The sequence below is a fragment of the Cervus elaphus genome, chromosome 2 (assembly GCF_910594005.1).
Source record: "Cervus elaphus chromosome 2, mCerEla1.1, whole genome shotgun sequence".
In the NCBI taxonomy this organism is placed as follows: Eukaryota; Metazoa; Chordata; class Mammalia; order Artiodactyla; family Cervidae; genus Cervus; species Cervus elaphus.
Window position 1 is genome coordinate 6631469 of NC_057816.1, and position 27168 is coordinate 6658636.

The following is a 27168-nucleotide window of genomic DNA, read 5'->3' on the forward strand; positions in this document are numbered from 1 at the left end:
CCTGAAGATAGCAAGCACTAAGGTGTTTGGTGCTGGTGGTGGGTACCCTGCAGGGTCAGGACAGAGGGGGCTCGGCCTGGTCGGGAGCAATCTCCCCCTCTCCCTAAAGTCAGCCCTTCCACGTGCCTAGGATGCTCAAATTTCCATCCAGCCCAGAGAACCACCCTGCAGACCTACATACTCAATTCTACCTCTGAATAGCACACACCCACCTTGCCCTAAACCTACCATCTCCCACCCAAATCTCCTCCAGAGATGTTTTACCATCCACCTGTTCACCCAGCAGACGGTCAGTCCCCATCCTCAACTGTCTCCTTTGACCCTGTATCCTTTTCTTTTTTTAAAAAAATATATATATATTTGGCTGTGCCGGGTCTCAGCTGGGGCAGGTGGGATCTTGGGATGGAACCTGGGCCCCCTGCTTTGGAAGCATGAAGTCTTAGCCACTGGACCACCAGGGAAGTCCCTCAACCCCGTTTTCCAACCAGCCACCTACACGTCTTGATTCTGCCTCTTTTTTTAAAAAAAGAAAAACTTATTTCTTTTTGGCTGTGCTGGGTCTTCTCTGCTGCATGGGCTTTTCTCTAGTTGCAGAGCGCGGGCTCTGAAGCACACAGGCTTCAGTAGTTGTGACACGCGTCCTCGTTAATTTCGGTTCCCGGCTCTAGAGCACTGGCTCAATAGCTGTGGCACACGGACTCTGTTGTTCTGCAGCATGTGGGATCTTCCTGGACCAGGGATTGATCCCCTGTCTCCTGCATTAGCAGGTGAATTCTTTACCACTCAGCCACCAGGGAAGCCCTGACTCTGCCTCTTAAATATATAGGGCTTAAGTTTCCTTTCTCTGCCTCCTCTTCTTCCTGACCTTGGTCTATGTCATCATCGAGTCTTTTCTGAATTGCCGCTGTTCCCTGTGGACTCCGCTGGTCTTTATTCTTATTTCCTCCAACGCGTAGCAAGGTGATCTTCCTAAATTAGATCATCTTGCTTTTCTGCCTAAAACTGTTTGTTGACTGCCGCTGACCTCGGGATGAAGTGCACAGTCCTTGCTCTGGCTCCGAGTAGTAATAGTCACAGCTAGGAGGCTCCTCAGCGCTCTGGCCACTTCCTTTCTCTTCCGCCCCATTGCTCCCCACTGCTTTCAGCCCCACTAAACCACGTGTACATCTCGAATAGGCAGGACTGTGTCTTATCTCTAGTCTTGCTCCTTCCTGTCCCAGGACATCCGTCGTGTTGGGCGTCAGTTCCTTTGAGACATCTTCTTGGACATCCCTTCTCAGGCTGGCTCTGCTGCTCCTCCTTCGTCCTCCCAGGCAACCCTTCATGCTGTGTGGCCGTTGTCTATTTTTCTGTCTCCCCTACGAGGCTCAGGGTTTCCATGTAGGTGAAGACCCAGCCCTAGATTTGTCCATGTGTCATGCCTAGGACAGGAACTGGCCCATGGCAGGAATTTAATACATGTAGGATGGATGGAATCTTGGGAAGTTGGGATCTGAGCAGGGCCTTGAGAGATGGTCTGGAGTCCTCTGACCTGGGTCAAAAATCCGGCTCCTTCTCAGCCACCCTGAGTGTGTTGGACAAGCAAGTTAACCTACCTCGCTTTCCTTTATCTGGCCTTTGAGTGTTCGCGAGAGACTAAGTGGGGTTTGGAGCAGGGTGGTTGGGAAAACCTGTCTGAGGAGGTGGTGTGCAGGCCACAGCTGAAGGGAAAGGGGGAATATTTCCTGGTGGTCCAGTGGTTAGAATCCGCCTTCCAATGCAGGGGATGTGGGTTCGATCCCTAGTTGGGGAACTAAGATCCCACATGCCGTGGGGCAGCTAAGCTGGAACTAGGGCACCCGTGTGCTGCAGCAGGAGAAGCCCACGTGCCGCAACGCAGAAGAGCTTGCACACAGCAGCGAATAAATAAAGGAAAAGGGGATGCTCTGTGGGGCAGGGAGAGCGTGTAAGGTGGAGAGAGTGGCATGTCTGGGCTCTTGTGCAGGGAGGAGGGATCTGATCACTGAAAGATCAGGTGTGGCCCGAGCGTGGTGAGCTCTGGGGTGGGAGACAGGGGGTGTGAAGCAACTGAAAGTGAAGTTAGAGCGGTAGGGGTGGGGAGACGGTGCAGGCTGATGGACTGTGGGTTGGGTGGCTATATTCAGAGGTATTAGGAAGCTGCTGAAGGACTCTAGCCGGGGAGCAGGGCAGCTGGGAGGCAGAATGGACCAGAGCCCCTGGGATGACGCAGGATGACTCGTGAGTTTCTGGCTTGAGTAATAGGATGGATGCTACTGCCATTTACTCAGTCTAGGAGGAGCCAGGGGAATCAAGGTTCTTGATTTTGGCCATGTTAGGTTTGAGACGTCTGGGCATATTCGAGTCAAGTAAATGATTAAAAATGAGAGTCGAGCACGTTGGGAGGTGCGGCTCTCTGACGTTCGGCATCCTCCTTTGTAAAAAGGAAAGTGAAAGTGAAAGTCGCTCAGCTGTGTCCGACTCTTTGCAACCCCATGAACTATACAGTCCATGGAATTCTCCAGGCCAGAATACTGGAGTGGGTAGCCTTTCCCTTCTCCAGGGGATCTTCTCAACCCAGGGATTGAACCCAGGTCTCCTGCATTGCAGGTGGATTCTTTACCAACTGAGCCACAGGAGAAGTCCAGAGAGGTGCTATTCTAGGCCTCAGAGGCAGCCAAGACTAGAGGGAACAAGTCACATGACCAGGGGCAGGAGCAGGAAGGGCAGGGGGAATGGCTCGTGCAAAGGCCCTGTGGCAGAGTGTGCCCTGTGTGTCTGAGGAATATAGAGGAGGCCGTGAGCGAGGGGGAGAATGACCAGAGGTGAGCAGCACCCCCGGAGGTCAGCACTGCAGGGCCTTGGAAGTTGTGTGGAGGGGTTTGGATTATATTCTGGGTGAGATGGGAAGCCATTGGACAGTTTGGATAAGTAATTTAATGTGTTCTAATTAACATTTTAAAAGACTTCCTCCAGCTATTGTGTAGAGAATAGGCTACAGGAAGAGTGGGTGGAAGCGGAGGTAATTAGGAAGCTATTACAATATCCAGAGAGCAGTGAAAGCGCAGGAGCTGCAGGGTTCTGGTCCGACGGGCAGGCCTATGGGATTTGCCGTGGGAGTGGGTGCTGGGTGTGAGAGAGGGCACTCAGGGATGATTCCAAAGATTTAGCAACTGCAGAGTCGTGGCCTCCCTGGTAGTGCAGGAGACGTAAGAGACTCAGGTTCGATCTCTGGGTCAGGAAGATCCCCTGGAGGAGGGAATGGCAGCCCACTCCAGTATTCTTGCCTATAGAATTCCACGGACAGAGAGGAGTCTGGTGGGCTATGGTCCATGGGGTAGCAAAGAGTTGGACATGACTGAAGTGACTTAGCACGCATGCATGCTCAACTGCTGAGTCAGGGGGATGTCTGCACACCCGGAGAATTTCCCAAGGCCAGGAAGATGAGGCGAAAACAAAGGAGGCCCAGAACGAGAAGTTTAAGAAGTGGGGGTCGGGTGGGGTGGGGTTGGGTGGGGAGGGCAGAACGCTGAGTACCTTCCAGGGCCAAGCAGCCAAGGACGTCAGTGACCTTGGCAAGGGAGTGCCTGATGGGGTAGTGAGGAGGAGGCCCAGAAGCCCGCCCCGCTTTGGAAGACTTTCGCTGTTGGGAGAGCAGAGAGGTTTTAGAACCAAGGAGATATTACTGCCTGTGTACACGGGACGTGACAGATCTGGTGGGGGGCGGTGCACCAGTGATGCTGGAGAGGAAGCCCTGGAGAAAGCGGGAGGGACCTGGGGTAGGGCCAAGTGGTCACCTGGGCGGGAGTGGGGCTGGGAGTCAAGTCAGGGAGTTCACACTCCAGTCTCCATCATCTGCTTCCCCGACTGGGCTCTGAGCTGGGGCCTGAGTCTGTTTGTCCATGCTCGTCCCACTCGGGTCTCCCACCAGCTCCCAGGCCCCCAGGCCCCTGCCCCACGGAGCCTCTGGGGGGCTCTGCCCACCTCTCTAGCCCACCTCAGCCTCCACCTCTCCAGGCATATCTCTCACTGGCCGGCTTGTATCCTTTATTGGAGAACTGCAGTGCAGACTGCGTTTCTAGGACACCTTCTGGTACCCGACTGGACTCTGCCCCTCGGGCGGCGGGCATTCGTTCCATCTTCCAGGCCCAGAGAGCCTGGGTGGCCACGCCACTGGGTCCCAGAGCCTCCATTAGGTGACTGGCCATGGGGCTTGGGGAGCTGGGGACAGCCTGCCTCACCTGGCTGTTGTGTCCTGGGGTGGGGGGGAACACAAGACCCCATTACTGGGCACTTATTTGCTGAAGGAGGCTTGGCATGCAGGCCTGTGTCCTGGGAGCGCATGAAGAGCCAGGTGTCCCAGGAGCAGGAATCTGTCACCTCCAGGGTTAAGGGCAGGCAGGAAAGCTAACTGATGGTGGACCTGAGCTCACCCCCTCCCCCCAGGCCTCAGGCTTCACCAACTTCCAGAAAATATGACCCAGCGCGGGAGAGAAGCCGAGTTCTCATCTCCAGTTGGAAGAGTGGATGACGTGTCACTGACTTGGGAGGTAGGATTTGGGGATGGCGGGTCCCCGAGAAAAATGGGGTTTCGGGGTGGGAATGGCGTGACTTCTATTCCTAACCTCGCTTTGCCTCATGTGGGGCAACACACCTTCACACCTGTTTCTATAATCAAGTAAATGGGAATAGGCTTCTTTCCAGCCAGTTCCCAGTTGATTTTTTTTTTCTTTTGGCTATACCATGGGGCAGGTGGGATCTTAGTTCCCCAACCAGGGATTGAATCCGTGCTCCCTACATTGGAAGCACAAAATTTTAACCGCTGGAGTGTCAGGTATTCCCTCCTAATTGATTTTTAATATTTATTTGGCTGCACCAGGTCTTAGTTGTGGCCTGAGGAGCCTAGTGAGGATCGAACCCAGGCCCCCTGCACTGGAGTGCGGAGCCTTAGCCAGTGGACCGCCAGGGAAGTCCCCCTCCTAACTGATTGTGAGTGTAGTCAGTGGCCACCCTGTGCGGCGGGACGAGCGAGGCTGGATGGATCCTGTGTCACAATGAGAGGCGCGGAGGCCCAAGGATTGCTCGTTGGTAAGAAATCACCAGTTTATTGAATGAAAAACCCAACATCCTCAGCCCCTCCCACCCTGCCCCTCTCTCCGGCCGAGTGAGCAGCACAGTCCTGGGGACACTCTGGACGGCAGGGCTGCACCGGGGGAAGGGCTGGCGGAGTCTGGGGGAGGTATGGAGAATGAGAAAAACACTTTCCAAAATGAAGTTCTGTGCAAAAACTTCTAGAAGGGGTGAGAGGGCCAGGGCCGAAGCTCCGGAGGCGGAGGCGTTGGCGGGCTGCGGCCGGAGCTCCGCCCCACGTGCCTTGGGTCTCCGGGAAGGCCAAGGCCGATGGTGGGGGCTGAGGAGGGGCTCAGGCGCCGAGGCCACAGAGGGGGAGGCCTGGGAGGACGGGGCCTGCCCAGGCCAGGGGCCCAGGTGAGGAGGGGAGGACACGGGGTGCAGGGAACGGAAGGGACTGGGCCGCAGACATGTTGGCAGGGTCTGCCGCCCACCTCCCCGGGGCCGGAGCCAGGGCCGGGGAGGAAAGTCCTCAACGGGGCGGGGGGAGATCCAAGGACAGGTCCCAGCCCCCTGGCGAGTCACAGAAAACCACTGAGAGACTGGTGGTGCAGAGAACCAAAGAACTGCTCAGGGACACATGTGACACCTCCAGGGGACCTGGGCGTGGGGGAACCATGCAGGGTGAGACCACGAAGGCTCCTCCACCCCAGAAACCCACGCATCGCAGCAGCAACTCTGTCTTGGGGTGGGGGGGTGTCTGTGCCCTTGTCACCCCCTCAGCAGGGGGAAGTGGCCTTGGTGCTGGGCATCCCCAGAGGGAGGCCGACTGTGTGGTGTCTGGCAGCTGAGTTTTAGAAGATGGGATCCTGGGGGTGGCAGGGGGAGGCTGGAATGCTGGCCATGGGCCAGGACCCCAGGTTTCCTATTTCCAGGAAGAGAACTGGTGCCACGTGGAGAAAGATGCTGAAGTCAGGTGAGGTGAGGGAAGGCCTGGAGGACTCGATTCCAGGGGCCAGGGGCGGGCACCGAAAGGCACAGTCAACATGCCTTGGGCCAGGAGTGGAGGGGGAGGAAAAGGAAGGAGTTGGGGGGCTGCCCAGGACTGGGACTGAGCAGTGGCGGGGAACGGCGGCCCCGGTGGGTGGCAGTGTCCGGCAAGACCGGGCCAGGGAGATGCAGGCCCCGGGGCCAGCAGAGGGGACACTGGGCCCGGGGCCTGCTGGCCTCCCCCTGCCTGCAGGCGGTGAGGCTGGTGGCAGCGCCAGGAGGGGGCGTGGCTGGGAGACGGTGCCCTCAGGTGGCCTTGCTGCCACTGAACAGTCCCACTGGAAAGTGCTTGACATGGGTAGGCCACTGGGCTGCCAGCTGGAAGAACTTGATGTCGCTCCACTCGACCCCGTCGATGGACACTGGGGGTGAGAGGGGAGGCGTGTGGATGACCAGGGCTGCCGGGGAGGGCCGCAGCCTCCCTTCCACCCCCGCCAACCCCCACGCCCGCACCTCTCAGCATGGTCTGCTGCTGCTTAGCAGAGCAGATGAGGCGGCTGATGCCCTCGATGACCTGGCTCTTAGAATCCACCTCCTTTTCTCTAGGCTTCTTGCTCAGGAAGATGGTGGGAACTGGAAAGCAAGCAGGAACCGCCTTGTCACGGCCCCTGGAAAGGCGGCTGCGCTCTCCCCCACCCACTGCCCCGTTCCGGCTGGAAGGGCGGTGATCGTTCCGGCTGGAACGGTGGAATTCACAGAAAGCAGACTCCCCACTCCCCCCACCCCCTGTCTGTCTGTCTCCGGGGCTATGTCTCAGAATCTCCAAGCTCCTGCCCTTTTCCCTGGGCCTTGGTATCTCCACTGAGTAACGAGGACCTGGGGCCACATGGGCTCGGAGTCCCTTCCGGCTCGAATGTTCTGAAAGCCTGTGGGTAGGGGGCCAGCTGCCCTGTCAGGCGCCTCTGTCCACCTACTCAAGTGCCTGCGTGGGGCTGTGTCTGTGTGGCTGGCAGGGAGGCTACATAGAAGCTCAGCCCTAGGCCGCCCTCGGCGGGTCTCTGGGTGCCACGGGGGGGGGGGGGGTGTTCCAGCTGCGGGCCTGGCATGAGGCCTGCCTGCCCTCCCGGGGCACCTTTGGGGGCAGAGACATGAATGCAAAGGCCCAGCTGCTTTGGATGCGCCCAGAGGAGGAAGGTGAGGCTCAGCAGAGAAGGAAGCCCCTTCCTGACAGCTGGGAGGCGGCAAGCACCCCAGAGTCACCCCGCCTGCTCCAGCAAATGCAGAGCCAGATGTGGGGGTTCACCACGGGAACCGATATCTGTGAGCGCTGCCCCTGCCTCCTGGGTATCAGGGCTCCTGCCTCACCTCCTCAGAGTGCAGGACCCCTCCCCCTGCTGGTGCTGAAGCCGTCTTCTCCCTGGGATAGGCTCTAGTCAAACCACACCCTTTGTTCATGAAGGCCTGGGTGGCCTCTGGGGTTGGGGGTTGGGAGCCGTGGCGCGGGGACAACCTTTGGGTCACACCATCCATCCCTGAGGGCACTGGCCAGGAAGCCTCCCTCATTCATGGCAGCAAACTGCCTCGCCCCAAAGGTGCCGATGCTGAGCAGGCAGGGACCAGTGACTCCCTGGGGACCTCGGTTTCCTTTGTGACAGAAGGAACGGCTTTGTCCTGTGTGGTGGGGCGGGACCCCATGATACATGTGCTTGCTGCCTCTGTGCTCATCCAGGGTCTCTCTCCCAGAAGCGGATCCTGTCCCGACCCCGAGAGAGGAGACGGGAAGGCCTGGAGGCCCCGATTGCCCCTGGCCTCTCGAGTCACTTACCTTTCTTGTTCTTCTCTTTGGTGACCACGGTCATGGCCATGGTGCCGGAGAGCTGGGCCTCCCCGCCGTGGGGCAGGCGGGAAACCTGCACTGAGCGGAAGACGCTCTTGAGGGTGTTCTTGGAGCTGGCGTCCCTCTTGTCGCCTTCCCTCCTCCGCTCCCCAGGGTGGCCCAGCCAGTAGTCCACCTGGAGGCCAATCACGTCCCCGTACGGGCTGCTGGGGCTCCTGGAGAGGGGCGGTAATGGGGGGCGAGGCTCAGCGCCCACCAAGGGCGGACGGGGCGGGGAGGGCCTGGAGGAGGCACCAGCCCAGGGGCTCCGGGTTCCCTCCAGCCTCACAGAACGGGCTGGGGTGGGAGTGCGGGGTCAGGCTGACCTGAGAACACGGCCAGGAGAGGGTGAGGCCGCAAGTGCCCACAGCGGAGCCCAGGAAGAAGGGAGAGAGGAAGGAAGCTCTGCGAGGGAAGAAGATGTGTGCACGCACACCCACACACAAGGACACATGTGCGTGAGCATGTGTGCAGACGTGTGCACACGCACGACCCCCAGCAGGCAGAAACCCCCGCCGAGGGTGGGAGAGACTAAGTGGGGCAGAGGCGGGCATCAGGCGGCTGCAGAGCCGCCGGGGGAGAGCAGCCGACCTGTGGCTTTCTCTCTTGTTTATGGCGCTTCTAGCTCAGGGATAATTTTAGCTCTGAGGGGAAAAAGAGCTGATATTTTCTTGAAAGGAGGCGTCAGACACAATAGGTACAGGCTACACAAATCATCTGATGTTTCTTTCTGCCTGGATTCAGCGGTTCCATTAAAAAACAAGCTTAAACCGGATGGGAAAGGAGGTCGGGGTAAGGCTGGTCCCCAGGCCCCAGGGAGCCTGGACCGTGAGGTCACCGCGTGACCTGCTGATGGGATTCCCTCCTCTTCCTGCACTTTGGCAAGTCAGCGGCAGACCCCGATGGGGAGCGGAGAGCGGAGACAGGGCGAGCGAGGGGGCGGGCTGGGGTCCAGGCTCCGCCCCGAGACACTTAGGATTCTTTGGGGACCACGGCACTGTTGTCGGGGGTTCTGGAAAAGCCACCGGCCAGTGCCCACCCTCTGCTCCTCACAGAGCATCCCCAGGAGACCAGGAGGAGGTGGAGGGAGAGGAAAGGGAGCAGGGAGGAAGCGGCAGGAACACCTCTGGCTCTTCTCTGCTGCCCTCTCCCCTGCCCCAGTCAGCTCCCCAGAGGCCTCCTTGACCACCTGATCTAAGCTTTGGACATTTCAGATCCTAAAAGAATTCCCTCCCTGCTTCCTGGCCACCCCTCCCTACTCGGTCACAGCAGTCTCTCTGTGGCTTTGGCCCTGCCAGGGCCCAGGAGCCCGGGGTCTGACCTGCCCGTGTCACTGGCCGCAGGGGCCCTTGGGTGATGGACACACTGGGTGCCCTGAAGGAGGCCGCGCCTCCTCGGGCCAGGCGCTGACCGTGAGGCTCTTATTTCCACCTCACAGCAAAACCCCGTGGCTGCTTAACCTTTACTTTCATGGGGTGTGAGTGGAGCTGAGTAGCTTGTCCAAGTGACCAAGATTCCATGCTCAAACTAGTCAGGCTCCTGAACCTCTTTCTGGGCCTCGGAAAATCCGGTCCTTGCAAGAATCCCCCCGCCCCGCATTTCTGACCGCCCTGCGTCTCTGATCGGGGATCCTCACCCTCCACCCCTCAGGAGTGTCTTCGTGAGACTTCTGTCAGGGCAGTTTAGCCGGAATTGGAACCCCCAAAGTTCCTCTTAGTACTTTTACTGCCTCTGCCCCCTCCTGCTTCTGCTCCAGCCAAAGTCCCAGCTCCCGCTGCAGAGTCCCACCGCGGGGGTGCCCACGCCTACGGCAGCCGTTCCCACCTTCGACAGAGTCGCTCTTGCTTTGACAAGTGTCACTGAGCAGTTTGTTCTTTAACACAAACACACACGGTGGACGCAACTGTGTGGACATGATGCAAATCCAGGTGTCTGACACCCGGGCCCACACTCCCTCTCCCGGACTCAGCAGTCCTACCCTCGGTACGTGCAGCACCTGGCAGGCGAGAAGGGCCTCGGTGCCCCGGGTCTCATTTGCCCTTATACCTGGGGGAGGGGGGGCAGACAGGACAGACGGGAGCTCATGGGAGCAAGCTGTGTGATGACCGGCTTGGCCAGTGACCTGACTCTCCCCGCTGACCTTCCAGGCCCGGGGTCACCGTCCTACACACTGGGGCAGCTGGGGAATCAGGCAGGTGCCGCCCCAATGAAGGCATGTGGGGGGACAGACGGGAACAGGCCACAGCCTTACCCCATGACGGCCAGGGCGCTGCTCATGGACGGGGAGGAGGGAGGGGTGGCCGTGGCATCTCGGCTCAGGCCCGAGCTGGAGGGTGGCGACGTGGAAGGCACAGTCAGGCTGACCACGGGTGCGTCGTCACCATCACCTGCGGGGGGACAGACACGGTCGGCCAGAGGAAACTGCCCTGACCGGTCTTGGCTGCAGCCTGCTCCGCCACCGCCCTGGGGCTCGAACCCTGCGGCTCAAGCCCTGCCTTGGCCTGGGACCCCCTCGTCTTCACCCTTCGGCCTGCCTGACTAGGGAGCAGGCAGGTGAGATGCAGCATTCTCACCCAGTAGAGGCCAAGGGGCCCAGGCTCACCTGTTGTGGAAGGAGAGTCTTCAACCAGACCCACCTTCACCACCTGCGAGGGAGAAGAGACCCTGCGTTAGGTCCACCCACCCAAGCTGGACACCTTTGGGTCAGCTGGACCCAGTGGCCACAACCGCACGCTGTTTGATCGCAGGCTTTGAAACTCTGCCGATTCTGAGCAGCTGGGATCGTCAGGAGAGGTGAGCAAACCCAGCTGCAAACAGCGAGTCGGGGGCGCGGGAGACCCGCAGCTCTTCTCTGGGAACGTGGGCAAGGCCTTATAAAAAAAGGATACACCCTTTTGTATCCTGATCTCATTTCTTCTAAGATCACTTGGGCAGGAGACCGTCTTCTCAGGTCAGAGAGAGGGGAGGACAGGGAGAAAACCTCGGCAGATAGGAGTGGGGTATGGGTCGGGGTGGGGAACACGCTGGAACAGGAATCGGGAGGAACAGAACGAGGGCGGGGGGGATCCCAGGGACCCCTGACTCCAAGCCCAGCCCTGGGCAGTGATACTGATGTCAGCTCCCCAGAGAATTTTAAGATACCTCTGAGAGAATTCTGGGAAGGGCAGAGGGGGCCCTCCAGTGGCCAGCAAAGGGTACAGCCAGAGACAGACCTGAACGTCAGGGCAGGGACCTGAGGTCAGCAGGGGCCCTGCTGGGGGGGGAGGGGTCATGGAAACCGGGCCCTGGGGACAGCAGGGAGCGGGGGTCACACACACGTGGTGGCTCCCTTGAAGCTGATGAGAGCACTGTGCTGCCACTCGTGGAATCTGTCCCTGACTACGCATACTGATTTTAATGCCTGGAAAGTGGCACGCTGGTACTCTGAACTTCCTGGACGTGAGTCCTCTCTCCTTGCTCCTCTGGTTGCTGCACGAGGCTGCCAGGTCCTCCGTTCGCTTGTTTCCATTTTTAATTTTTTATCTGTTTTGCTGCGAGGCCAGAGTGGCAGTGACCCCACTGCTCCACACAGACATGGGTCACTGCCAGCCCGGGCTGCTCATCACGGCCCGGGCCCTCCTATGTGGCCGTAGGACCAGCCCCAGTGGCTGGTGGGGACTGACTGGCCCAGGCAGATGGGAACCTTGACAAGAACCACCCCCCCAGGCTCAGGCATTTCCCAGGATCACTCGAGGCTCACAGGATGACCCAGGATCACAGGATCTGGGATGAGTGGAGAGCAGGGATGGGGGCTGCCGGCCCCTCACCTGCACGTGCCTCATCCTCCCTAGAGGCTAGGAGGGACCCTCGGCGAGGCTGCAGGAAAAGATACCAGCTGATGTGGAAGAGAAACTCGGCCGTCTCAGAAAGGGAAATCTGAGTTCTCTGCCAGCTTCTGTGTTGTGCTTTGGCCCCGGGGGTGGAGGGGCGTCAGCTGTCCCCTCTAGGCTCCCTCTCTCCGTCAGTCTCGGCCTTGAGGCCCCGCAACTGCCAAATGCAACCTGGGCCGGGACCACCTGACTGCAAGGACACCCAAGAGGTCTTTCCTTTGTCTTCAGAATCCACTTGTGCAAAGATTCTTCCCTGACCAAACAGGAGGGGAGAGAGCCCCTTCCTCTCGTGTCCCCGTCTCTGAAGACAGCTACTCATGTCTCAGACTCCCTTCCTTGGAACAGCTTTGCTTTCTTTTCCCTGCAGCCGGAGAACCAGTGCCCTGGATATCACCCCTGGGGACCCCAGAACCACAGTAATAACATGTGGTACCTGTGGTGATATGGGGCCAGTCCCCGAAGGGGAAAGGACTCTGGAAGGAGCAGCTCAGGGCCTGTCCCAGCCCACGGCTTCCTCTCCCCGGCATTGCTGACCCTCGGGGCTCTCTTCTGGGGGCCTGTCCTGGGCCCTGCAGGGTGGTTAGCGTGTCCCTGGCCCCACCCACAGATACCGGTGCAACCTCCACTCCCAGCTTTGCCCACCCCCACTTCCAGCTCTGACAGCCAAATGTGTCCCCAGATCAGACACTGCCAGATGTCTTCTGGGAACAAAATCGCCCCTGGATAAGACCCGCTGTCTAGATGAGTCCCTTGTGTATGAAGTGAGTCAGTCAATGTCAGACTGTGTGCGGTGGACTATAGACCACCAGGCTCCTCTGTCCATGGGATTCTCTAGGCAGGAATACTGGAGTCAGCTGCCATTCCCTTCTCTAGGGGATCTTCCCGACCCAGGGATTGAACTTGAGTCTCCTGTATTGCATGCAGATTCTTTACCATCTGAGCCATCAGGAAAGCCGTGTGTGTGTGTGTGTGTGTGTGTGTGTGTGTGTATGTGTGTGTGCGTGTACGTGCGTGGAGGTCAGGAAAGCCGTGTGTGTGTGTGTGTGTGTGTGTGTGTGTGTGTGTGTGCGCGCGCGCGTGTAGAGGTCAGGGAGGCCAGGTGGGTGGGTGGGGTACAGAGGAGAGGGGGGTTGGTACTCACGCCAATGAAGGGGATGAACTTCTGATACGAGTCTTCATCAGGGCTGTGAGGAGAGACAGGAGAGTTTTACAGCGGGCGGGAGAGACCGCGTGGAGAGCTGGGGACGGAAGCTTTCCACGCTTTACTCGCTTTACTGAGGCTTTAAGGGAGCCCAGACACCACTTGCCATCTTCCCTCTGCCCTCAGGATGGCATGGGGAGCCTCCAGAAGGAGGCGAGAGCCCCGATTGTGCACGCTCTATCCTCTGCCCCCACGTCTGTACCGACGGGGCGCCACAGTGGGTGGGGGCAGGCCCGGGCAGGGAAGAAAAGGCACTACTCTCTTGGGTTCCCACGAGGGAAATGCGGTGAGGAGGAGGACGGTGTGGAAAAGCAAAAGAACTGAAGATTTCTCTAGCCCACCCAACCTGTTTTCAAGAGTCCACCCCGGGTGCACTCACAACTTGTGCCTACAGGTGAGCATGGCTTCCGCCACAGGCAGCTGGTGCGTCACGGCCGCCCCGCTGACGTACTGCATCACCCGCCCCACCACGTCCAGTTGCTCTGCGGAGGAGCCGAGAGACACGGGCTGACTTACTTCAGCAGGCGACCCCGAGAACCCTCTTTGAGAGTCCCCTTGCTGAGTCCCACCAGAAGACCCCCGGAGCTGAGGCAGAGAAAGGGCTCTAAAGACCCGCTGGTTTGAACCTAAGAAATTTTTTAAACATTGTTCATTTATTTATTTGGGTGTGTTGGGCCTTAGCTGCGCCGTGCAGGTTTAGTTGACCTGTGGCACAGGGGACCTCAGTTCCCCGACCAGGGATAGAACCCACGTCCCCTGAATTGAAAGGCAGATTCTTAACCCCTGTACCGTCAGGGAAATCCCAGGAATTTTTTTTAAAAGATACCTTTTTGGGTGTGAACTATTTATTTAAAGTCTTCACTGAATTTGTTACCATATTGCTTCTGTTTTATGTTTTAGTTTTTTGTCCTCGAGGCATGGGGGATCTTAGCTCCCCGACCAGGGATTAAACGCACATCCCCTGCACTGGAGGGTGAAGTCTTAACCACGGGACCACCAGGGAAGTCCCCTGAATCTAAGGAATCATGCAGCCAGGAGCTATCCTCCGTCTGATCCGTGCGCCCTTCCCCCCAGCCTGCTCCTTCCCAGGCTTGGCTGGCTCCTGCTTCCATCTCTGCTCTGATCAGCCCTGGAACCACCGGCCGCCCCCACCACCTCCTGCCCTTGTCACTTCCTGCCTGGCCTGTGGGAGCACTGACCACCTCCCGGCCTCGCTGGGCCCAAGCTCACTCCCGTCCCTGCCGCCTCTGCTCTGTATTTCAGAAAAAGACACGGTTGGTGGCGTGTTATTCATTTATCAATAGACGCTTGGCAGCTGCTCTCCGCTTCCATATTTGATCTCCACAACCAGATACTTCCTGACACCACCCCCTCGGCCTCCTTATTTCTAAATGTGCAGAGACCAAACACATCCAGCGTGGAAGGGCTGTGCTTAAGGGGCCTCCTTTTAATAAAACGCTGAAAAAATGAACAGGCCACAGGGAGGAGAAGCAGCACGCCCCCCGCCCCTGCGTGCAGCTGAGCCCAGCTCCCCGCGTCTCGTCCCCCACGAGGGGCCGGTACCTGACACCGGGGGCTCCGAGCGGCTGAACAGATCTCTCCAGCCAGGATCAAGGAAGGTGCTGCTATACCTGCTGTCGACGGAGCCCAGGTATTTGGCCACTGGGTGAGAACCTGGTAGACGGAGACCAGAGAAGGCGAGCTGGTGAGGGGGGTGAATGAAGCCCGGCCTTTGGTCTCCCCGACTGGCCCTTCCCGGGACCCAACGCCACCCCCCGCTTCAGGGGTGGGCTCTGCCACGTCCTCACCGAGGGGAATGATGAGGAAGCGCATGTAGCCCAGCCAGTCCGAGGTCTTGCTGGCCAGCGACTTGACGAAGAAGCGGAGGATGGAGCTCAGGTAGCTCTGGCCGCCCACTGCTGCCACCTTCACCGGCCTCGGCATGGAGGAATTACAGTTGCAGCTGGGAGCGAAGGGGGGCGGACAGGGCCACGTCAGGGGGCCACGATCAGCTCAGAGGAAGCCTCCCCCCAGCTCTGACTTCACTCGACCTCGACAGCCCCCAGAGGAAAAACAAACCAGTGAACAAAATCACACAGAGAGAGGCAACACACCATAGTGCTTCTGCAAAAAGAGAGAAATTCAGGGTCAGAGAGGACAGGGGACTGTCTAGAAGGCAGGCAGAACCGCTTGAGGCTAACGAGAAGACGAGTCGGCAGTGCCCTGGGGTCAGAGGCGGGCATGAGCCCAAGACCTCCGAGGCTCTTTCCACGGCAGGTCCTGAGAGGAGGGCCCCGACTCTGGGTAGGCAGCGGGGCGGGAGGAGAAAGTCTTGCAGAACCCCGGGCTCTCTCTGCCCGGCCTTCTTCGTCATGGGTTTAGGAAGAGGGTGAGGCAGGTCAAGGTGCGGCAGAGGACCAGGCGGGAGGCTGGTGGGCAGGAAGGTGACATTTTCACCCCGACTCTCTGGGGCCAGTAGGGACAACAGAGCACCAGGGCCAGACGCCGCCCGACCAGGTGCCAACTGTGAGCTCTGGGTCTGATGGGCCAGGGGGTCCTGTCAGAGCTTGGAAATGAGGGTGGGAGGATGAGGTGGGAGGGGACCCCAAAGGGCAGGGGAGGAGCCGGGCCTTACTAGCGCTGGATGCGGGTGAGCAGGGCGGACAGCACGGCCTGGACCTCCACCGTGGAGCACGTGCACACGACGGGCTTCCGCTGGTCCTGCAGCAGCTCCGCCACGTACTGCGGGGTCGGGGAGCGGGACGGCACACAGGTGAGGCTGTGCAGCCGGGCCACCGCCTCCCGCAGGTCACGAGGGCGCCAAGGCCCAGGCCGGGCAGAGAGCCCCACCCTCCGTCATTCAGACCACAGCTGGCTAAGGTCAGGCTCTGACTGCCAGTCAGGAGGAGGTGGGGCCAGACCCCAGGGAGACGGGATCAGGAGGAAACGTGGGAAGGCCCAGGACATGCTAGATTCTACACGGCCTCCGCGGGCCACATGCTGGGTAGGTGGCCGGACTGGGCGGGGCTGGGCTGCTGTTGCTCTGCCCCTTCTGGAAACCAGGGCAGCGCTGGCGCCTCACAGCACACAGGCTGGGAAGGCAGGTGAGACGGGCCATACTGCTGCTTTTTTAGAGATAAGGAAACTGAGGTACAGAAAACTGGTGACTTAAGGCCCCTCAGGCTGGAAAATGATGGGACTGGGACCAGAGCCAGAGCTGTGGGCTTAGGTCAGGCTAGGAGGGGCCGGAAAAGAAGGGGGTCATTTCGGATTTCCCCGCGCCCTGCCTTTGAGATCCACACCCGGGGAGTCTCTTGTTCCCCAACATCCCTCCTTCCCGGCCCCGCGACCCTGGGTGCTGTACCTGGCCCTGCCAGTCAGTGGTGTTGACGAGGATGACGTTTTCTGGGAGGGCCGCATCTGACACCAGGATCTGGTTCAGCTGGTCATAGACCACCTTTCTAGGAATCTGCAGGGATAGATGCAGACAAATGTCTGTTGGTCCCCAGGGAGCTTGGGGGGGCGGTGGCTGGGGGGACTTGTGGTCCAGGGTATGGAGAAGAGCTACCAGGAACCTGTGCAGGAGACCTGGTGTCCCACAGGCCAGAGCACAGCAGGGGGATGAGAACACGCGAAGCCAGGCCTCAGGGCCCAGGCTGGTGCCCCAGGAACATGGCGGCTGTCCTGCCGAGGCAGGAAGGGCCCCAAAGGGGAATGAAGCAGGGGCAGCAGGAGTGGGGGAGGGAGGAGTGGAGAGCAGGTGCTCACAGGATGGAAAGGAGGGCAGTGGGGAGAGATAATGAGAGTGCGCCGTGTGGGGAGCCCTCCAACTCGGGGAACAAAGGTATTTCAGGAACAGTGATTAACAAGAAGGACAATACCTCGCCCCAGGCACCAGGCTATTCTAGTCCTGGGCTCACTTTCAGCTGCGAGAGCGAGCGTTAGCTCTGGAAGCCACACGGACACAAACCCCCTTCCCAGAGGTATTTATCAGAAGAAGCCGGCCCACCACTAACTCCAGGAGCGCAGGAGCTGGGTGAGGCCGTGAGGGAGAACCCTTCCCCGGGGGGCTGGCCTTCGGAGAGCATACAGCCGAGGGCCAGAACCTTCTGTGTGCCTACCCCAGCCACCCTGAGGGCTGGCGCTCAAAAGCTTAATGTTGCCGTGTTGGCTTCAAATCACTGTAACTAGCCCACAGCAATGCTAAGGGCATCAGAGTGCAGGGCAGACCTCCTGGGAGAGCTGATGGCCACTGTCCCCTCTAAGGTCTGATGGGAGCAGAATACGCTAGTGTCCCCTATTCCATCCTGCAATTCCTCAGCAGGAGCAGACAGCAAACATGCTGGACTTCTCCCTTTAGGCCTCTCTTTACTCAGAACAATCAAATATACCCCCTTCCTCTCCGCCCGACCTCCCAAGGAGATGACGGAGCAGAGCCGGGGATCTGGGGCGCCTGGCAGGCGGGTACCTGTGTGCTGTGGCCCAGGTCTGGGGACCGCTCGCTGTCGGAGCTGTTGGTCCTCTCGCTCAGCGGCTTGGAGAGCTGCCGCTCCTTCAGGGGGGTGCTCCTCTTCTGCCGGGGGGTGTGCACCCCTTCCACTTTGCTGCCACGGGCATGGAAGGAGGCGGTTAAGTGGCCCCCCTTTCCGAGGCCACTCTGGCCGTGCTCCCCTCCTTCCACCCGATGCCTCAGGAGCTTCTTCCCACCCTGAGTACCTGGGGGAGGCGGAGCCCTGCAGGTCCGTTTTGCTGGACTTCATGGGAGTTTTGACTTTCTCGGGCACAACCAGACTCGTGCTCACATCTCCAAACATGTCCTGGTCAGTGATTTCCTGCCACAGAGCAAAAGAAGCCGCGAGGGTGACCCCCCTCCTGTCTGGGCCAGCAGCCCGCCGCGCTCTTTTCCAGGAAACACATGGTTCTAAAACTCCCGCCCGCCTCCCCTGACGACTGTTTAATTCAGCTGAGGGCGCCCGCCGTGCCGGGCACTGTCGCCTGCTACCCGACCTGACCCCAACGCTTATGAACCATCAGCACGCAAATCTCGACGGATGATCTGGTTTCTCGAGGCGGGAAGGACAGCCTTTTACTCAGGAAGTGACGTGATGCGAATTTCATTTTTGAAATCCCTGCTGTGCAATACAGACCAAAGTGGGAAACAGTGGAGGCTGGGCTGCTTGGGTTTCAGGTGAACCACAGTGTTCTTGAACCCGGCCTAAGGCTCTGCTGGACAACAGACCTGTGACACAGGATTCCTTACTAGAGGAGACGTGAGCCTGAAAGAATTCCTCCTTTCAGCTGGCAGCTCCCACCGGGAGGCTGAAGTACAGCCCACCCCCAGAGGGTTTCCGGTCAAGTTCTCTGCTCTCTCCTCCCAGCTGGGCCTGGCCTCCAGTCCCATATGGGCTGAGCTCGGGCCGGCCCCAGACTCCCTCACCCAGGTGACCCGCCCGCCCTTCACTCCCGGGCCCCTGGAGCCTCTGCGCTGTGAGCTCTGGCCGGCTTTCCCCCCGGACGGGGCGCCGTGGTGTTCTCGTTGTGGCACGGTCAGTGCTCAGCACTCTGTGTGTGTGCGTGTGTGTCTGTGTGTGACTTCAGTCTGTGTGTAACTACACTGGGCGCCCCAGGCGATCCATCCCGTGCACCCCTGAGCAGCCCCAACATCTCTCAGTGGGAGGAGACAACCAGTAAGTAACCACCTGGAGAGCTGATACTGTGGACTGTCTGGTCGTTGTAAAAATAACACTGGAGAAAGGGACAGTTTTTCAGGGAAAGATACTGCTCATCATCCTCCAGGAGTAAATGAGGGGGTGGAGGGGCTTTCCTGGTGGCTCAGTAGTAAAGAATCGCCGCCTGTCAATGCAGGAGACACAGGTTTGATCCCTGATTCGAGAACGTTGTACATGCCGAGGAGCGACTAAGCCTGTGCTCCACAACTACTGAAGCCCTAGAGAAGCCTGTGCACCGCAACTAGAGAGCAGCCCTGGCTTGCTGTAACTAGAGAAAAGTCCATGCAGCAGTGAAGACCCAGCCCAGCCAAAAGTGAACAAATAAATACATAAAAATTAAAGAAAAAAATAAAGGTACATGAGAGTGACAGATAGTGAGAAAGTATCAAGTCAGCATTTGCTCAGACCTAATGAAGGAGTGGAATGGGGACGTTTCTGGTTTGCGAGTTTGGACACAAACCTGATACTCGACAAGTAAAGATTTCGGGAGGAAGAGAATGCAGGACCTTTGTAAGTCCACAGATTTAGGCAGAAGTTTCAGGATGGTCCTGAGGGTCTTTTTGCCTCTATTTCTAAAGGTACCCAAAACTATTTTAGACAGCTAAAAACAGGAGACGGAACCACACATACCAGAGTGTCTGTTTCAGTCAAGCTGTCATCTTGATTTTTAATCCGAGCAGATTTGACTTTTTCTAGCGCAGCCAATTCCATCTGCAAAAATTATAATAATTAGTCATCACCAATCCAAATAATCACCACTCTAACTTGCTCCCTAAGTCCCTTGGAAGCTTAAAATACTTTCACTTAATCTGAAGACCTCATGACATCTTTCATAACGTCTTTGGGACTTTCATCTTAACAAGGAGCATATTTTTTTTGTGAAAAACCGAACTTCAGAAGGTCAGTTATCCTGTGATCATTAAATCAATAACACGGTGAGACGCTGAATCCAGAAATTCTGATTCTCAAAAGATGCTCTCAGGGAAGAGAGGCTCAGCCTTCAGACGGCTTGGCTGTGGGATCCGCCAGTCTTGACTCTGGGGTGTGGTGAACACCCCTGCCCGGGAGGGGCACACAGGGCCACTTCTGCCGTCAGTGTCGCTGAGAGGAAAGGGGACTCTCAGCGTTCCGGTCTTTGATTTTGAGACTAAAGACATCCATGGGGGCCAAATGCGTTTGGCTTGGTGGAAACATCTAGAAAACCCTCAAACAGGATATTCTAAGCCATTTAGGTGTGACATAATTCTCCCTTTGTCCTCAACTCTTATTAACAGATCTCATAAATATTGAAAATGTACTTTGCAAATACAGATACAGAACTGGATTTTTCACACTTGCAAATGCTGCTTCTGGCTGTGCAGACACCAGTGTCGGAATCCTGAGCAGCTGTGGGGTGGGAGTCTCAGCTGTGGGGTGGGAGTCTCAGCTGTGGAGAAGGCACTGACCTCAGTGGGTCTCTTGTTCTTCTGGGGAACCAGGGAATCAGAAAGGATCGAAGATAGCCCACTTCCTCCCAATGACCCAAAGTCCTTTCTCTGAGTAAACGACAGAGTACAGAGAAAAAGCCTAAAAAGTTCATAGGGGTCACTTGGCAAACTAATGAACAACGATCACACAAGTCAGCCCGTGTCACACGCTAAGCCAGGTTTTCTCCACCTGGGACCACTGGCATCTGCGGAGGGCCCTTCTCTACTCTGGGGCGTCCTGCGCAGGATCTGAGCTGCAGCCCCGCCTCCACCCACTAATCACCCCTGCTGTGAGAACTAAAAAAAAAAAAAAAATGTCTCCAGTCCTTGCCCAATGTTCCCTGGGAGGCAAAACCACCCTTGGTTGAGGACCACTCTTCTGAGCTGTCTGTCAAACTAACCCAAGGCATTTTAACCAGACCCCACGGCCCCGGAGTGTGAGACAGTTTGGTTCAGAGCCATGGACGGTAGGTTGCCTCCTGTCTGCACAGCTAGTTCATTTACACATTGCCTATTGGGATAACCGATGTTAACAGTCTACAGTCAGAGAAAAGTCTCGGTTGGACTTGAGACTGGAGATGACTTCACTTAGTGTGGGATCTCAGCACGACAAATGACTTAAACATGTTTTAGAGAGGATGCCTGAGGGTGGTAATACCACCCTGCTCAAAGGTTCTCGGGCAGCAGCCCTGTGGTCAAGCCCTCTGACGACAGAGCAGTGTCAGAGCGCTCTAACCCAGACTAGGGTTGGGGGCACCTGCCGGCTGTGCACTGACTCTTCTGGATGTTCTGGTCGATCCTGCCAGGAGTAAGCGCCTGACTTTCCAAGTTCCTCTTCCTGCTCCTATAAATACTTTAGGCTTCTCTCGCCCCAGCAGCGCAGCCGCTGTGCTGTCTGTGTGGCACCGAGACAGCTGCAGCAGCCTGAGGCGTGGTGCCTGCTGGCTGTGGCTCAGGTGCCCCACTCCTGTGTGTGTGGGGGGCCAGGGTGAGGTGGTACTTCAGGCTCCTGCTTTTACCAACTACTGGTCTTCAGCACCATTCATCACAGTGCGAGGAATTTGCGACTTTTAGCAGCAGGCATTCCTGGTGGAACGTCTCCATCTCTTGGCTGCCCCAGCTGAAGCGCTGTCAGGGCCTATTGTCATCAGCTTCAAGGACCAAATCATGTGCTCAAGTCTTGGGAAAACTCACAACTGTAATAATTTGTATTGGCAGAAATCCCTTCTGGTTCTAGTGATCAACTGAATTCTCTGAAATTTGGGGAAAAAAACGGAAGGTTAAGAAAAAAGAAACAAATAACAAGGCTGCGAAATCAGGGAGAGAGGACGAAAGCGGGGCGGCATGTGCTCGCCTGCCTACGGTGCACCGGCCCCGTATGTTTCCCCTCGTACGTCTCGAAGTTCGCTGTGTGAAGAGCACAGCCTCGCTCTGCAGTTCCCAAAGTGCCTTTCATGCGAAAGGATTCCAAAGTTCCACACCCACATCAAGACATATGGGGCTCTTCAAAATAGAAATATCACAGAGAACCAGCAAAGTCTGAAATTTGGCCAAAAGAATCAGAATTTGAAGGACTCACTAAAAAGACAACTGGAGTCTATCAATTTCAGGAGTCCGGAACTGGAATGGCTCTCGGGGCCCAGAGTAACAGTGGAAAAGCTGCTTTCAGTACTGCTGCTCCCCCTGCTGTGAACCAGTCCAACCACCAATCAAGTGCCACCCTGGAGGTCTTAGCTTCCTTCTCCCACTGGATCTTCACTCTGCCTTGCAAGGCAAGTCCTTTTTACATGCAACTTGTGGATGAGGACACGAAGCCTTGGTAACTGCCCAGAACAGTCAGTGGAGTGATGGAGTCAAAATTAAGACTCAGAAGACTGACTCCAGAGTTTGTGCTCTCAGCCCAACTCTGCCCCACAGCGATGTTCTGCCTGAAGAGGGGTCCTTAGGCCATCACACTGCCAGGACTGAGACTCCACTGACTTCTGATTCTAACCGGGCGCCTGTGCTGACACCTTTTGTTCAATTGCTCAGTCATGTCTGGCTCTTTGCGACCCCATGGACTGCAGCTTGCCAAGCCTCCCTGTCCTTCACCATTTCCCGGAGTTTGCTCAAACCCACGTCCACTGACTTGGTGATGCCATCCAACCATCTCATCCTGTTGTCCCCTTCTCCTCCTGCCTTCAATCTTTCCTAGCAGCTTCACTTTACAAATATGGCACCTGAGGCCCAGAACATCAATTGCTTTTTCTCTTTAAATTTTGTAAGTAATGCAACTGAGACTAAAAGCAGAGTCTACAAATTGCATCAACTCAGAGACAGCTTCATTAAGATAGTTTCTCTTACTGGTTGACTGACAATGATCCCTAACATTTCTTGGGTGTTTGCATATGTTAGGCACCAGGCTTAGCGCTCTGGGGTGCTATCTCAGCTCATAATTTGCTTGCATTGTGTCACAGGAGGGCCCTTGTTCTGCATTCCTAGAATGCCTGGAGTCAGTTTGCCCCTGGCCAGGCCCCAGGTTTCTCTCTGGAAGAGTCCACCCCTTTTATTTACACTTGCACCCCTTTTATTTACAGCCCCTTTTATTTACACTTGCAGTGGCCTCTGGGCCCGAAGTCAGCGATCCGTCCACGTGGACAGTGAGGACTCAGCAGGGCCACTCAGTAGCCCCTCCAGAAAGAGCAGCTACAAGGACATCCTGAATAGAAGCAGTGTGAGGCCTCCTCCGCCCCAGATCACAGGAACCTGGGCTGGAAAGGCAGAGAGCGCCGACTCTGCAAGTGTCAGGCCTGAGGTTTCTCTGCAGAGGGATTCTCGGGGGGCCTGCCGGGTCCACCCCACCCCCCCCTCGCCCCCCCCCGTTTGCTGGCTAAGGCCACGTGGTGCCGCTGTTCCAGGGCCCGACCGCACGTGCTGAGCCTTCAGCGGGAGGAGGGATAAGGCGGACGACAGCGCCACCTGGTGGCAGCAGGCAGTCAGGCCGTCTCTGAGCCGACGGTTCGCAGACGCCCGGGAATGGACGGGGGTGGGGGCGAATGGAGGGCCTCACCCGCTTCAGGACGTTTCCTCACAGGCTCATACCTATTTGCTGAGTGAGTTTTGTATTTTCTTTGTTAAAGCAGCAAGAGCAAGAGGACTTAAAGGATTCCATTTCTTTGATCTACAGAGAAGACACTGGGCTTTCAGCTGCGAACCAAAGACCCCACTAAAATCGGCCTGTCCCTTCCGTGGGCTGTAAACGGGGGCAAGGAAAGCTTCCAAGGGCCTGAGGTGGGCGCAGCATCAAGACAGGCTCCTGCTCTGCTCCACGGCTGGGGAGGCCTTCCCAGGGAGGGACAGGGCGTGGTCTGGGGTGAGGCTGGGCTCTGGGGGGCTCCGGCTCCCTCTGGCTCACCAGGCCAAATGGACACCTGCCCACTGAATTCTCCATTCTGGGAGGGCACTGCCCCCTTCCTCAGCAAAGCCCATGTAATTTCTCCTGAACAGACCCTGGGGGCTTCCTGCCCCATCCCTTCCCCACCTGGAAGCAGAGTCGCTACCCCTGGCCAGATGCCACACTCCCAGCTACTGCGTGATGGGTGCTGAGGGGTGGTGTCGAGGCACCGCGTGCTCTGGAGGGAAGGCTCCAGGTCACGGCGGGAAGAGACCAAAAAGGATACCCGCCCAGCCACAGCAGTGCCCTCAGAGCACTAAGTGCCGGGCAGGACTGAGATGACAACCGAGGCTGAAACACGATGAGACCGCTCACGGGTCCCAAATGAGCCGGGAGCAGAGGACCCAGTGTTACCCCAGCTCCCCCAGCCCCGCTCTGCACGCCCCCCACCCTCGCCGTGCAGAAGACCCCGTGTTAGGCCCGCTCCCCGGCCCCGCGCCCACCGCCCTCGGGCATGCTCACAGGGCTGGTGGCGTCTCTGCCGAGGCTGCCCTTGCTGTTGAGGCTGCCGATCTCCGTCTGGGAGCTGGATTGTGACATCCCCTCAAAGAAGGGCCTGTGGGCGGCAAAGAAGCACAGTCAGGGTCAGTCAGGGGCCGCCAGGCCCCAGAATAGCAGCTTGTGGTCAGCCGGGGAGAGCCGGTGTTCTAGAAAGATTGAAAACCCGGGCTTCAAGGATGTCGGGAGGAAGAGACACTGCAGAGGCTGACAAGGTGGGGGGGGGGCCTGGACTGAAGGACTTGAGAAAGTTCTATTGTGGCTTCTGTCAGTTAAATGACGACCTTTATCTAGAGGGCTGGAGGTTCATCAGGGGTGAGGAGCCAAGATTCCCGGTCATGGGGGGTGGGGAAAAGGGTCTAGGAGACGGTGTGGCCTCAGGAGACAGGGGCTGCGGGCCTCACTTGAGCTTGGGCTTTGGCGTGCTGAGGATGCTCTCTGTCTCCTCCATCTCGGGGCCACTGTCGCTGGGGTTGTACATCTCCAGGCTGTCGTACAGCTCGTCCAAGTCTTCTTCCACTTCTCGAATCTGCTCCCGGGACACATGTTCCAGCCCAAAGCCCACCTGCGGAGGAAGACAAAACCTTTGAGTGGGGGGCTACCCCTGTTCACAGCATGCAGACGGGCAACTTCTTCCCACTGGCCACCCTGCCCAGCCCCCTCGGGGGACCTGCCATAGCTTCACCCTCCTCCCTTCTGTGATCTGATCCTGAGAGCAGGGACATGGTGAGGCCGGGGTCCCCCCTCAGTGCCTCCCTGGCGCTCCCCACCAGGACCCAGCGTCAGGAAGAAGAGAGGGAGCGAGACCATACTCTTCCTGAGGAATAGGCTGGAGAAAGCGCGGAAGCCTGGGACCCTGGCAGGCTCACGCTGCCCTCCCCTCGAGTCCACAGGGGACAAGTCTCCAGTCTTGGTCCACTAAGGAGAGAGCCTGTGAGGGCCGGCTCTGGTCTGCGAGAGCCCGGGGGTGGGGTGGGGGGATATGCTTCCCTAGTGGCCAGTTCCTGACGCCATGGAGGAGGTGCCCACCTCGGGTTGCTCCTCACGATGTTCCCCTCGGGGCAGGAGGGAACACTGAACAACAGCCGGACACCCCACACCAGAGGCCTGGAATTAACCAACAGCAGGCGCCCCGTGCTCAAGACGGCCAAACCTCGGGCGCTGCCTGCCAATCTCTCCTCTTTCCAAGTAGCGTGAGGCTCTCCTCTATCTACTGCCTCACGTGGGGGGCCTGGAATCTCGACTCCCAGCGGCAGCACCAACTGCGCCCCGGGAACCAGGGCGACACTCCAGAATTCCACTCACCGTCCGGCTCGGGAGTAAGGGCTCGTACCTCGTCTGAAACTTTAAACCGCTTCAGGAGGGCCACAAACTTCTGCTTGATGTTAGGTTGCTGCAGGGACAAAGACACAGAGGTTCTCAGCCAGCAGCCCCGTGTGGAAGGCGATCACTCGTCGGAAGGCTGACCGAGGGCCCGCTTTTGTAAAGAGCTGGGGGAGGACAGTGGTGGGGACAGTCTCTACCCCGGGACCCCACCCCAGTAACTCCCCACCGTCACCTCCTGCTCATCCCTTTCTCTAGTCTTTCAGAAACACGGTGCTGATGGGTGAGCGCCAGCAGTATACACACAGGCTCCTCAAACTCGACGTTTTCCCATGCATCCCCTCTCTTGGTCCCCCAGTCACCAAGTCTGAACCTGGAGTCTCTCCCCGCACCTCACCTCCCGGCCCAGGGCCGCTGAGTCCTACCCACTTGTCCACCTGGAACAACAATGCCTCCGTCCAGCCTCCCTGGGGCCACCGACCGCCCTCTGCCAGCCCCCTCCACCCCACCTCCAGTCTCCTTCCCTCCAGAGTCCACGTGACTGCTCCACAGGCAGATCCCACCAGTCATTCCGCAGGTGATGGCCTTCGAGGGCCCCGGAGCCTCTCGGCATCACTGTGTGTCCACGCAGGGCTGTGCTGCCTGTCCCCGGCCTCGCCCGCCATTAACCGCTCACACCCCGCTTAGGTGGGAACTCACTGCTTAAGACTCTGCAGAGCTCTGTGTGTGGTGACCCCTGCTGGGCCTTTTATACGGTGGCTTCTGCCTTGACTAAACTTCGGCCCCAAATCCATGTGGTGAAGGTCTGCTGACTCTCAGAAAACCCGGCATCTCTCAGCATCTCGCCCGTGAAGTTGTCCAGTTCAGTCATTCACTTCCCCCCTACTGCCGTCGCGGCCCTGACAGTACGCATCTGCCGCCTGCCCTGCACCGTCACAGCCACTCGTGTGAAATGTTTGTGTCAGTGGACACTGTGAGCTCCCTGACGCCACAGACCAGGCCTTCCTCGACTCTCTGTGTCCAACCCCAGCTACGGTGACGAGTCTGTGGCCACCAGCACCTCCTGACTGGACGGCAGACTCACCAGCTGGGGATGGAGGAGACTAACTTGTGAGGGAGACTGAGCTGGGCCTTCGGGAAACGGCGGGGCTGCCCTCAGTAGCAGGGCGCCCCAAGCAGAGGAAGACTGGGAGCCCCAGTGACTGTTCAGTCAGCGCGCCTAAAACAAGTGCTCTCGGTGGAGAGAGGACGAGTGTGTACAGGAGACAGGAATCAAAGAACAGTTACTCTGAAACTCTGACTGGAAAGCCCTGCACTTAACAACAACAACAAAAACACCCTCGGGGGTGGCTATCAAAGGAGTGCGGAGCACTGGTCCTGTAGCCGGTGAGGCTGGATAGACAGGGAGAGGCGGGTATAAAGCTCCAGGGGGCACCCAAGGGAAGAAAATGGGACCTCTGTGGCTATAGTGCAGGAAAAAAAAATTAGCAGGAGTCACAAAAGAGAGCCAGCCTGCCTCACCCATCCATCATCAGAGCACAAGCGGGGCTAGAGGCTGGGACGGGCCTCACTTGGCATAGGAGCCTAATCAAGGGTGAGAAGCCTGAGGACAATGAAATGATTCAAACACGTTCTAGACATCGCTTAGTGGGGGAATCAAGGCCTTGGTCTTAGGGATTTACATGGAAGCCCAGGGACACCCCAGGATGCCTGGAG

General features: G+C 57.9%; 1 protein-coding gene across 2 annotated transcripts in view; it reads right to left on the reverse strand.

Annotated features, from left to right (window-relative positions):
- Positions 1-5075: 5075 nt before the first annotated feature.
- Positions 5076-27168, reverse strand: part of PACS1 (phosphofurin acidic cluster sorting protein 1) — a 146151-nt gene continuing 124058 nt past the window's right edge. For both annotated transcript variants that reach the window (XM_043926355.1, XM_043926363.1), the window contains exons 8-24: positions 25463-25522; positions 24534-24694; positions 24094-24187; positions 19363-19443; positions 17720-17835; positions 17472-17607; positions 16368-16472; positions 15639-15745; positions 14812-14966; positions 14567-14677; positions 13383-13485; positions 12944-12986; positions 10536-10578; positions 10185-10320; positions 7883-8109; positions 6571-6690; positions 5076-6479 (exon numbers count right to left, since the gene is read on the reverse strand). In XM_043926355.1, coding sequence (XP_043782290.1) covers positions 6364-6479; positions 6571-6690; positions 7883-8109; positions 10185-10320; positions 10536-10578; positions 12944-12986; positions 13383-13485; positions 14567-14677; positions 14812-14966; positions 15639-15745; positions 16368-16472; positions 17472-17607; positions 17720-17835; positions 19363-19443; positions 24094-24187; positions 24534-24694; positions 25463-25522 — 1914 coding nt within the window. In that variant the 3' untranslated portion in view covers positions 5076-6363. The remainder of the gene's footprint in view (positions 6480-6570; positions 6691-7882; positions 8110-10184; positions 10321-10535; positions 10579-12943; positions 12987-13382; positions 13486-14566; positions 14678-14811; positions 14967-15638; positions 15746-16367; positions 16473-17471; positions 17608-17719; positions 17836-19362; positions 19444-24093; positions 24188-24533; positions 24695-25462; positions 25523-27168) is intronic.